The sequence below is a fragment of the Anarrhichthys ocellatus genome, unplaced genomic scaffold, assembly GCF_004355925.1.
Source record: "Anarrhichthys ocellatus isolate YVR2014 unplaced genomic scaffold, GSC_Weel_1.0 scaffold12, whole genome shotgun sequence".
Taxonomy (NCBI): domain Eukaryota; kingdom Metazoa; phylum Chordata; class Actinopteri; order Perciformes; family Anarhichadidae; genus Anarrhichthys; species Anarrhichthys ocellatus.
In genome coordinates this window covers 1778082-1790597 of record NW_022280042.1, presented here as the reverse complement: position 1 = coordinate 1790597, position 12516 = coordinate 1778082, and the positions used below count along the sequence as shown (strand labels likewise).

At 46.1% G+C, this 12516-nt stretch overlaps 1 protein-coding gene across 2 annotated transcripts in view; it reads left to right on the top strand.

Moving 5' to 3' along the window:
- ccnt2b (cyclin T2b) overlaps positions 1–2234 on the top strand; it is a 5757-nt gene extending 3523 nt beyond the window's left edge. Inside the window, exons 7-9 of one of the 2 annotated variants that reach the window (XM_031852065.1) lie at positions 438–601; positions 941–1011; positions 1136–2234. In XM_031852065.1, the coding sequence (XP_031707925.1) occupies positions 438–601; positions 941–1011; positions 1136–2179 (1279 nt within the window). In that variant the 3' untranslated portion in view covers positions 2180–2234. Of the gene's footprint in view, positions 1–437; positions 602–940; positions 1012–1135 lie in introns of those variants that run through there. The other variant, XR_004212940.1, reaches the window with a different exon arrangement.
- Positions 2235–12516: the final 10282 nt, after the last annotated feature.

Genomic DNA, 12516 nt, shown 5'->3' with positions numbered 1-12516 from the left:
CACACACACGTGTGTGTTCATATGAATCATATGCACACACACGTGTGTGTGTTCATATGAATCATATGCACACATGCGTGTGTTCATATGAACGCACACGCGTGATGAATCATATGAACACACACGCGTGATGAATCATATGAACACACGCGTGTGCGTGTGTGTGTGTGTGTGTGAGTGAGTGAGTGTGAGAGATTCATACACTTAGGAAGGTAACAATTAGATTGTCTTATCTGTTCCTGTGCTATAAGGTAAGGCTGTGTGTGTGTGTGTGTGTGTGATGTGAGAATAATATTAGTTTGATTGTCGGTGTGCATCTGGTGTGCTTATGCTGCCTCGTTAAACCGTCTAAAATGTTTATTGTGTGTGTTGTGTGAAAGGCCTCCAGCTGACGGTCGTATATTTCTCTTCTGCTTCTTGTCCCCCCCCCCCTGCAGTTTGCATCTCACTACCTTCTGCCTGCAGTACAGGCCCACGGTCGTCGCGTGCGTCTGCATCCACCTGGCCTGCAAGTGGTCCAACTGGGAGATCCCGGTGTCCACGGACAGCAAGCACTGGTGGGAGTACGTGGACCGCACCGTGACGCTGCAGCTGCTGGACGGTGAGAGCTGGTTTAATCCGTCTCTTGGACTCGTTTTTCTTGCTCGTAGAAAGAGCTTGAGGCTCTTTTAGGTGGGGGGGAGACTATGGGTGTTGTCACTTTCCTAATAACAAGCTGTTTTCCCCAAAATCAATCCTGAAGTTTTTCATTTGTCTTGCTGCCGCTGGGTCTTTACGGGACTGCTTTTGTACTCAGTCCCTGGTCTCCCCTGCCGACATTGCCTCATCGTATGTAGCCAAAGTGTAACAGTCTCAGCCACGGCCCTTATCAGCAGAAAGAATCAGAGGGAAGCGTTAACAGTGTGGAGAGGGGGCCGCTGACAGTTGTCATTGTTTTCAGAGCTCACACACGAGTTTCTTCAGATCCTGGAAAAGACGCCCAGCAAACTGAAGAGGATACGAAACTGGAGGGTACGTCCTTAATACTTGTACGAGGGCAGTTCAGGCAGTGTCACTGGAACAGGTGAGGACCAGTAAAGTGTCCGTATCTCATGTTGAGTTCTGTGTTTTGTTTTTTTTTTGTTTTTTTTTTTAGGCTATTCAAGCAGCTAAGAAGCCAAAGACGGACGGCCAGTCGGGGGATAGTGCCTACCAGGGGACGTCCTTAGACGGCCTCCCTGGCGTCACCAACTCCTACTTCCCCTCCACCTCGTCTGACTCCTCGGACATGCCCTCCCTCAACATCATTGCCGCCTCCTACCAGCCACTGAGCGACCAGTTGAAGAGCTGCGGCTACGACAGCTTCTCCGAGCCGCACCTCTCGGACTTCCCGCTGGTGAAACACGAACCCACGAACACAAAAGGCGGCAAACACCAGCAGCTTGCCGCCAACGCCGCCACTTTTCCGCGGCCGCAGAAAGTCTTGACTCTGGAAAAGTACAGGGAGAAACACGCGGCGGCAGGGGACCCGGCCCCGCAGAACGGCGCGAAGGACGAGCCGGGAACGGACGCGTACGTGGCCCCGCCGGCGCTCTCCTCGCACCACCACAAGAAGCGCTCTCAGGCGCAGCAGGGGGGCCACGCGGGCGACGGCAGGAGAGACAAAAGCGGCTCCAAAAAGGCCCGGCTGCCTCCGTCCTTCGCCGAGAACGGCTCCGCCGCGGGCGAGGAGCTCAAGATGAGGATCAAGGTTTCGTCGGAGCGCCACGGGGGCTCGGAGCAGGGCGGGACTCTGCCCGGCAAGGACAAGCACAAAGAGCACCGCCACTCCAAACACAGCCACTCGCACCCGTACTCCCTCAGCGGGAACAGCAGAGGGACAATAGAGAACGCCTCCTTGTCTATAAGGGCTCCCGACGTGGGCTCGTCCGGCTCGTCTCGCAAGAGGCCTCACTCGGACGCCGGCAGCCACAATCACAACAACCACCACCACCACCACCACCACTCGTCCAAGAGCAGCAGGAGCAAAGGAGGCCTCGGCTCGTCCCACTACTCTGCGGAGAGCGGCCAGCGGACGATGGAGCACCACGGCCACGACGGGAGCAACGGCGTGCTGCCCCCCAACGGCGAACACACCGACTACAAAGACACTTTCGACATGCTGGACTCTTTACTAAGTGCCCAAGGAATGAACTTGTAACCCTCGGAGAGTCCCGCGGTGTTGTCTAGAATAAGGTATTACCATGTTTAAAAGAATTTTAAAAGAAATTTATTTGTCTTAAGTTATCGCAATTGCTGCGTCGCCCTCAGTCGTGTCCACACACTGATTGAGGATTCTCGTTAAGCTGTCAAAAGAAAAAGAAGTAAAATGATATGCACAGGTCTGTGTACTACTAGCTTGCAACAACAAAAATAAGTTTTAAGAACGCGGCTGAAATAATGAGGTTTTAAACATTCTTTTAGCTGACTTTATGATTTTAATGTGCATGTTTGAAGTCACACAAAAGGGAAGGCAGAGCTAGTGTTCGCAGCCGTCGTGACAGTTTACATGAAGTTTTTTTTTTTTTTGTATGTTGAGACATTTTGTTCCACTGAAAATCTCAGGTCTTGAACTTTTTTGATATAAGAACGAATCTTCCTCTGTTTGGGTTTTATTACCTGTATCCGTGGAGATGCGTGACCTCGTCCGTCTTAGGAAACGCGGTCTGCTTCCATTTCAAAGAGGGCATCAATAGTTAAAAAAACTAAATGTGAGGCCAACCCCATTCGCTGTCTGTTCGCTGTCTATCGGGACTTCCAAGGCCGCACCTGAACTTAATGCGCAGACTCTTTACAGAGCTACCAATGAAGTTTACGTTACATCTGCTGTGAAAGTGCATTACAGATATATCGGCTCAAATTTGCGAAAAGGCCTCGTGATTGTACCTCGTCAATGGCTATACAGTATGATACATGTTATTAACTATCAGAAAATACAGATCTCTAAAGTACGATTGTGTATATAGGACTGTAGTTCAGAGTTCAACCTGTGGGTTTATTGCATCGGTCCAGACTTTTCATTCAGTGTATCTTGAGATCTAAAGCAGACTCTGTATTGATGAACATGTCCTCGATTTGTGTATTGAGCCCAAATAAAAGGTGTGAAAGTCATTTTTACACATCACAGCGATTTTCTGAAGCGTCTGACGTGAAATATGGATTTATCTTTTGCTGTTTTTTTGATTGTTTGGTTTCAAAGGATAAACAATTCTGTAAAGCGACGTTGAACATAACAGAACTTTTTAACAATGATCAACCAACTCATTTCTCAATTGTTTATTCCTTAACATGTTGTCAAGTAGTTAAACATAAGTTCAGACCCCATGGTGACAAATTCAAATGTCTCGTTTCGTCGAACCCAATGATATTTTTGCTTAAAATAGCTGAGAAATGATTCGTTACCGACTACTTGTCTGACGTTCGTCTAATCAAAAGACAAAGACTTAGCCCAGGTCCACTTACTCGCTTTTTCCAAGGCTTTCAACCGCAACTCGCTTGTCTTCCTCAGAAAGATAACGTTGGAGAATATTCAAAAAAATAAAACATGAGATAACAAAACATCTAAACAAACTGAGGAAGACAATGAGTGGTTGAAAGCTCTGGCAGTAGCTTGTAAGTGGACCTTTAGTGAAAATATACATTGACTCTTCCACGGTCAACATGAAATACTTGGGATCGCCTGGACTCATGTTTCACTCTCCATCTTAAAAAACGGACCTCATTGCAAAAAAAAAAATTAAAATCTTAAGCCGCTAATTTTGGCCCTGAAAGCACATATAGCATGCAAAAAGAGAAAAGTGCCAAATCATGCAGATGGTTTAATCCCAGCCGCATAACATTGGATTTATTCCCCATTGACTATAAGCCCCTCGCTGCATGTGAAGATAAAACAGTCACTTTGTCAAACGCCGCCAAAGAAAATTCACATCAAGAATAACCGGAGCGCACAATGCCCACTGCCTGCCTCCTCTCTGCTTCCACGCAGTGGATTGATTACTTGATTATGTTGCGGGCTGCTCACAGAACAATACTTATGACATCTTTCTGTACGGGCTGTGTTTAAAACGGAGTGCTGAGGTGATTAGCAGTTGTGCTGCTGAATTGGTAATGTTAATGGGAGTAATGAGGCGTGATTGGAAACACAAGTTGAACCACCGCATGAGCAGAATATTTAAATTAGTTTGGGCTTTTTCACATCTGCGGATGCTTTTGTGTCTTTTTCTTTTAGTAGCTAAACTACCTTGAGGGCTGTTTTTTTCTTTTGTTCTTGCCGGTAAAGAGTGTTCGTCAGTGAAACCTGCCATTCAGTGCCTCCAACAGAAACCCCCTCACGGGGGCTCTCAAGGTTCAAGCTTTGGACTTTGGCGCTCTCCCACAATGCAGCGCGGATGGCTCGTCCGTGGGTGGAAGCATAAATCTAAGTTCCTGATAATTAACCAGCACCCTCAGAGCAGACGCAGCGCTTTCACCGAGTATTACCTTTCTAATTTTAGCGTGGAAGACAATGGGGAAATTCAGCGGGCAGCGCGTCAGTGAAAACTCAACCATCTGGACATTCTCGCGCGCTGGTGGGAGGGTGATGATTTATTTTCGGCAACCTCTCGGGCTGAATAAGAGACGCCTACTGCTCGATAAATCTGCAGAAAGGGAAGAGATATGAGCGAGAGAGGCTTTCTCTTTTCTCTTTTTTTTGTGAGCAACAAATCCCAGAATTAAGAGCCATCTGAAAGGAAAACCGCCATCCAAGCTCTAATTACAACTGAAAAAGACGGGAACACGTGCAAGCGTCCCGGACACAAGACCATTATCACCATTATGATCGTTTCAGCAGCAAAATGAAAAAGTCAAACGGATGGTTAAGTTGCACTTTTAAAAGACGAATCACAGAGCGTCTTTTTGATGTCATCCCGAATGCAAAAAGGTGACTGCATCATTTCAATTTATTTAGTCGGGACAAGAATAAAAATGAGCTAATTTGTCAGAATTGCAGGTTGTGTATGGCAATAAATCCTTCTTCATGCATACATGGCTGTTTAACCGCCTCCTGTCCAGTAGATGGCAGTATTACCTTTGGCCTTGTACCACCAATAAGGCAGAACAGCAGCAACACAAACATCCAGCATCGTTGTCTCTGCTTTTGGGAGGATTCTTATTTTTTTTTGAGAGCAAACAAGACGCAGTGTTGAATGTCACAATAATCATATATATGTGTGTGTGTGTGGGGGGGGCTCGCAGGATTTGATTCACCTAATTAACAGTCAAATAACCGTCGGACGGGCGGATTGGCTCGGAGAGAGGGCGACAACCAGGAAATGGCACGCGCACGAGCAGCATACGGGTGCACTTGTGGCCATATGAGTCTTAATGCAAATGACGGCCAGGGAATTGTGCGGTAGAAGTGGCATGATTAGAAGCCATTGAAAGTCCATTGGCATTCCTGTCTGAGAGGTCCCTCTCGAAAAATCAGGAGCTGATGGAAACCCTGTAAGTACCTGAGAGAGAGCCGGAGGGGGAAAGTGACTGGGCCTGAGCTGCCATTATGCCATGGTAACGCAATTATATCCAATGATTGGCAGCAGCATAAATTAGCCTCCGTCTTGGTGGTTTACTTTTTGTTTCAGACCAGTACTAAGGTATCCCTGTTTCACATGGTGGAGGAAAAAAAAAAAAGAGCTGTGGTGCTCTCTTTAGCCAGCTGTTCTCCGTGAAAACAAGACATTATTTCACGGTTTCCCTCTAATTATTCCCTTTACTACCCCAGTTTATTTTCTCCGCCCCGATGCAAACGCGTCCTCTCGCGGCCCGAACACCAGAGATTCATGTTTGTGGTGGTAACCAGCTGTCCTTTAAAAAGAGACGGCTACCGAAAAAAAAACCAAAAAACTGTTGATATGAAATGTCTTCCTCCCTACTCGTCCCCGATCATCAATAATTCACTGGCTTCGACATTTGAACTAATTATGGTGCACCAATGGCCTATTTGAGCAGGGTCCTGTCACATGAAAGCTTGCTCGGTCCTTCCTGGCAGCGGTGCAGGCGGCAGGAATGAAGCGACAGCTGAAGCCATTAAAATGAATGGAAAGCCTCTCTAACAATCGTACACCTCCGACACACACACACACACACACACACACTCTAACATTGTCCTTTGCTGCCACACACACACACAGATGTACCACGCTGACAAAAACACACAAATAAAAGGAAAAATAAACATGAATTGCTGCCTTACACACACACACACACACTCACGCAGACATGCATAAACATGATGCGCTACTGTAGCTCACGCACACAAACACACACGTGGTGACATGCGTGCCACCTGTGTGGGTTGTTTGGCCTCCTCATCCAGACCTCTCTGGTTTTAATTAGGCTTCTGCTGAAGTGTTTTCCTTTTTATATCCTCTGAAGGGCGTTGATAAAGGCTACAGCCGAGATGGAGGCTCTCCGCTGGCTTGTTTCATTAGGGAGAGCATAATGACCCTGCAATCACACCAAGAAAATACCTGCCCTAATAATTATTTTCCTCCTAATGGTTCATACTCTTGCTGTGGCGTCTGTCATCAGCGCCTCAACTGAAAGGATTTATAAGACTAATAATAATAAGAATCATCATTATCGTGTTGCAGTTGAGCTTTTAATTCTTTGTTTTGCCCAAGTGTATCGAAGCGATAAAGAATGCACATGGATGAAAACTAAAATGCAACATGACTGAGTTATGTAAATCGATTTTAGCCAGATGTCACAGTTTGACGCTTCGGAGGAGAAGAAAAAGGCGACTTGCTTTCTTACTGAGAGTTCGATGAGAAGATTGACACCACTCTCGCGCATGTCCACTAAATACTAAATGAGCTTTGATGTTATTCAAAGTCAAATTAGCACGAAGGTCAGAGCTTTCAGACTAAACAAAGGGATATTAAAACATGAGTAAACCTGTTCTGCAGAAGACAAACCATATTGTGTTCTTCCTCCATTTCCTTGACCTTCCTGACCTCAATTCCCCAAATTAATTGGCGAGTTAGCTTGCAGTGATTTTACGGAGGGACTGCCAGTTAAACCGACTTGCGACCATCGAGCCGCTGGGAGCGTCTAGGACGTCCTGTACTTTTAAACACGACAGAAGCATCGGCGTGGCGGGCGAAACAAAAACGTTATGGATTATGCGGCTGAGTGGGCGTGTGAGGAGGAGGACGAGTTGGTTATATAGAAAGCTCAATTGGAAAGGTAGGAGTCGAGGCTTTCCAAAGCTGGATTTGGGTCGACAGAGCATAGAAATCTCTTCTTTTTTGTCTCTTCTGCCATCGCAGCGGCGGGGTGAAGCAGCGGGGGTGCTGCCAAGGGTTTATTGATATCTTAAGGTGAAGCAGCACAGATGAAAATAGTGACTCTGGGTACAGTTTGGAGATATGATAATGGTATCTGGCTACCATAACTACTGCAGTCTCATGTAATATATCACGCAATAATTGAATGCACTAAAAAAGTGCATCTTTTTTTGATCACTGCTGTGCCAGACAAAAAAAGCAGTCACAAGGGTTTATATGTTTGTGTTGCTAATGCGATGTCAGGCACTGACATTGAGATAATGACGCCAAAAGATTGGTTTTTGCCGCCGGAACATCTGTAATCTTCTATCGACATGTCCTCAACAGCAGAGGTGCGTGTGTGTGTGTGTGTGTGTGTGTGTGTGTGAGTGTGTGTGTGTGTGCGAGGCAGCGATTCATGCCTTTGTGTGTTTGTGGGTGTAAAAGCTAATCCTCTGTGTGTATGAGAGAGAAATATCCCATAGACGCACCTGCTGCTGGCTAATTCCTCCAGCGTGTGTTCATGTCCTATTATCTTCGTTTTCCTTTGAATCAGCTTCTCATTAATTTCACAAAGAATCAATCACTCATTCCAGCACACTTTACCGTACATCTGACACTGTAAACGGCTTATGCAGTACACGCATATAAACCTGAGTATAAAGATGCCGTATTTTCTATCATTTGTTTGCCTCATTTCTCTAAATACGTTTAAATTTACTGGTTGTATCATCTTCATTGCTCCACTATCTGCCTCTCTTTCTCCGTCGCTGAAGCGAGCAAAGTTCCCGAAAGACATTATTGAAATTTCATCTGAACTTCTGAGCCGATCTATTAAGGAGCCACAACCACGGAGAGAAATGTGTGCTGCTGTTAACTGTCAATGGATACATGGCTCAAATGAACAAGACTAATTAAATAAGAAAATCTCTCTTTCACAAATAAAAACAATGTGTGGTACAGGCTTTAATGTATTTTCATATATTTGAGAACGACACACTCTTTATTTTAGTCTAACGAAGAAATTAGAAGATTCACGCTTCCTGTAACACCTGTGCATGAAAACTATGGTATGTTCAGGGTTAATTTAAGATTCTTTTCAACTTGGACCCTATTGTCACATGTTTTTGTGTCACTGACGGGCTCAGATTGTTATTATATGGAAAGAACCCTACAGAGAAATTAAGAAAAGATTCTTTACCTTCCGTGTGATCCCGTCTGTTTGATATTGTGTCATGTGACTTGTCGCCAGGAGACAAGCGGTAGAAACGGGAGTGAGAGTTGGAGAGGCTATTGCTTGTGTTATCAGTTGTGTTGGAGCACCGAGATCCTAGCTTAGCGCTATCTTAAAAGATTTTCAATGTCACGGCTGCTTCCAGACACTGAACATCTTCTGATATCACTAACACACCTGATATGAATCTAGGACACCATGTGTTCAAAACTACCTCAAAAAAGAAGAAGAAAAGCTGAATTATATAAACACTGGCACGGTGATAACTCTCAGGATTAGCTCCGATGCCCCCGGCGTGTGTTCAAAACCGTCCAACTCTTCTTCTCCAGGTATAACACCTCGGCCCTTTCATCACACCTGGCAAACCTGCCCGCTATCACATAATTAAATAAGATTCATATCATCACATGGAATAATTCTGTGTGGGCTGATGGTGAACGCCGCTAAAGCCAACTCCCCCCCCCATTTTTTTTCTTCTTCTTTTGCACCAGCCCACTCGCACAGTAATTGAGAAACTGGCATGACCGAATATACAGAAAAAAAAATAAGTGGTGTGGGTGTGAAGATGTCCGCGGTTGAGTGGCCAAATGCAACCCACTCGAAGAGCCAATTGTCAAAAGTACTCATCGATAAATTCCAATGGACATTTGTGACACAGGTCTAATTGGTTTAGATTTAGTTACATATATGATGAAAGATTGATGACAGATTCCATTCACTTGTATTTTTAGCACTTAGAAATCAGACTTATTTAAGGACGACTTAATATTTGCCACAGTATATTCATAATGTAAAAAAATGTAAGTCACAGCGATCACACCTAGTGCTCTTCAGTGTATTACAGGCTCTTTGCTAATGATGCTATACGAGGGAGGGGAGGCCTCACAATAAAGCCTCCAGTTTAAATGCCAGATAATTGCGTTTGCTGCTAAGAAAAGGTGTCCCCTCTTCCTTCCTGATTGAGCTAACTTTCTAACTATAAAAGCACTCGAGAACGTGCGCCAACGCTGAACAACTCTCCCAACTTGCACCCGAAAGAAAAATCACTCCGAACACTTCAGACTCAAGTTCAACTTGGCCTCTGCAAAACTTATCCCAAACTTTTGGTTCCAATTCTTTTTTTTTCCCTTTTGCTGTTTTTATAACAACGGCTACGCAATCACCTAGTCGCAGAAAACCCAGATCTGGATCACCACTAAAGGCGAATCAATTGTTGCCGAGTTCAAAGTCAATCTGGTCCACCAGTATCCACTGAAGGGACGTTCACACGGCCTCCAAACGTAACCTTTTTCAAGGTGGACATAAGAGCTAATTACGCCGTCGATACACACTATAAAAGAGGTGAACCTGTAGCTCCTTTGTAGATGAATGAGTGAGGATTTGCGACATGTACAAGGGAGGTGAGCTGAAAGTGACGCTCACACACACACAGACACACACACACACACACACACACACTTTAATGAGAAATGCGAAGAGGCTGAACAAGAAAGTTATTTTTCAAGAGTTCGTCGTGCCAGGGATTCACTAAATGTTTGAGTAGGAACTAAAAACAGACCGCTTTAGTAGATGTGATCCAAACATGTTTTTGCCAGCTGGAAACAAGGGACCACATGGAAAATGCAACGAGGAAGTTATTTCTGGAAGCCCGGTGTTCAGACATGCCGTCACATGATCTTATTCAATGTGCGGATGAATATGGAGTCGACCTGAGGGAAGCTAGTCGCCACTGCCATGAGGACATTTCAGGCAGATTCGTCCGTGGCGCCCGCACTGATGTGTGACAAGACATCCGCCACTGCTCGGTTGCTCACGCCGCCGTGTTCGAGGCATTATGGGATGCTGTACCGACGGCCCAGAGGGCTGATGGAAGACAGCCGCGATCGCCCTCTTCTCATTAGACGCGGGGCTGTCTGTGCTCATTAGGCCGGCGGGCGGGCGGCGGCGCAGTGGGGATCTATTCTCCTGAGGTGACCAAAGGTGCTTACGCAGACCTTCCAAGCCTCAGTAATGATGCCCCGGACCTGTCACTCTTGTCACAAGACTGACATGACCTTTTTCTGGCTCAAAAAAAGAAGAAACAAAATCACAGGGATGAGGCAAGAGATGTCCTATTTTGCCCCTACGAATTTTTGAAAATCTGCCCAGATTTACATCAGCGCGCAAACTTTCTGAGCCGTTGGCTCCCTCTTTACAAAAAAGTCAACGGGCTACTTCCTGTGAATTTATCCGCGGTTCGAACGATTCAAGGTTTCAATCTATGCACACAAAAAAAGCCCAGACCTTGCTATCGAGACCTATGAAACACAAGGCACGCTGAGCGGCTGAATGGATGTCTGGAAGCAATCTGTAAGAGATGGCTGATCAATGGCCGCCAAATAAAACGGGAGATGAAAAGATGTCTTTTAAGGCTCATGAAAGGGGTGAGGTGGGGGGGTGGAGACTTGTTGGAGGGCATTGTGCTCAGCTTTCCATTTTTGACCTCAATCATCTGAACACGGCGCACATGAAAGAGGAAAAGCGGTAAGACCGTAGCCTACTGTGGCTTTCTTCCTGGAATGCAAAGTGCCGCCAGGACTCTTCTGTGACTCTATGTGACTATGTTCAATGTGTATGTTTAGTTAATGCTGCAAACATCCTTGTCTCAGCTTCAAGTGCTTTTATGTATTTAAAGGGGGGGCGGTGACGACTTCTGTCATACTTCACACGTCATTTTTTTTTCTTGGTTTATATGGGTACAATATGCTGACACAGCCTGTTGTGAGGAAGCGGGAATCTTAATTATAATAAAATATAGATGAGATTACATCAGCACTAAATTGCATCAGGTGCAGACGCCGCGTAAAAAAACGATGCGGTCAGATCCGGTCCTCGGGCGGGGGGCTCTCCAACCGAAGCGCGCTTGTGATGGGCCACATGACGCGCCCAATTTAGCCCCCGCGCGAGCTCCGACATACGAATGAGCGGCGGCGACGTGCATTAATCCCAGCCAGATTGGGGACTGCGTGAATTATGCTCAGAACCTTATCTGTTATTTCCCCTGGTCTCCTGCTGGGTGAATTGATTGCGTTCTTGGTCTTAATCCGCAGCATGCCATGCATGTTGGGAGGCAACCGGGGGGGAGCCATCTTGGACAAATAGAATTTAGACTTGACAAAAGCCACCTCCAGCTGAGCAATGAGAAAGCATCCTCTCAACCCCCCCCCCCACCACCACGCTGAATGACATTAGGAAAATGGCCGGCCGCTGTTTACACGGAAGTGCTGCATTGATTTTCTGCTAACCTCGCGTCAGCCGCAGTTTCTCCCAGAATATCATTTGCGTGCGTGACACTCATCAGGATGGATAGGCCCATTTTGGGAAACATCTCAACAGAGAGGGTTTTTTAAAAAAAAAAATTTCATTTTAATGAGATTAACTAGATTGCTGATGAGTGATGGTCCTCCACCAATTACCTGAGCCATAATACTGTTTCACACCCCCCCCCCCCAAAGGCTGGCGCCGCGCCAGCCTTTTTCTCGTGAGCCGTTTTTTTTCTGCGGCAGGAAAATGATTGATCATCTCGTCGCCGTCCCGAGAGGCATGACATGACAATAAAGACAAAAAGCCTCTCGTCGGCTGTGGCTGTTTGAAGCCAACAATCGCTTCCTAAACGCCGACTCCGGAGTTCAATTAGGCGATACGGGTGCAGCCGTATAGAGTACAAGCTCTCGCCGCAGAGCTCCGACTGGAGGTTCGTTCTGTTCCTATAATGAGGTTCTGCAGTTCACATTCCACCAGAACGACTGAATATCAGAGGTTGATTTGGCAAGACAGAGACCCTGCCGGTCCTGTTTTTCACTCCTGAAGGGGGAGCAGCGGGGTGCGAGACCTCCCCCGTGTCTATTTCCTTTCCTTTGCTGAAGGGCAGGGAGGGTCACACACACACACACACACACACACACACACACACACACA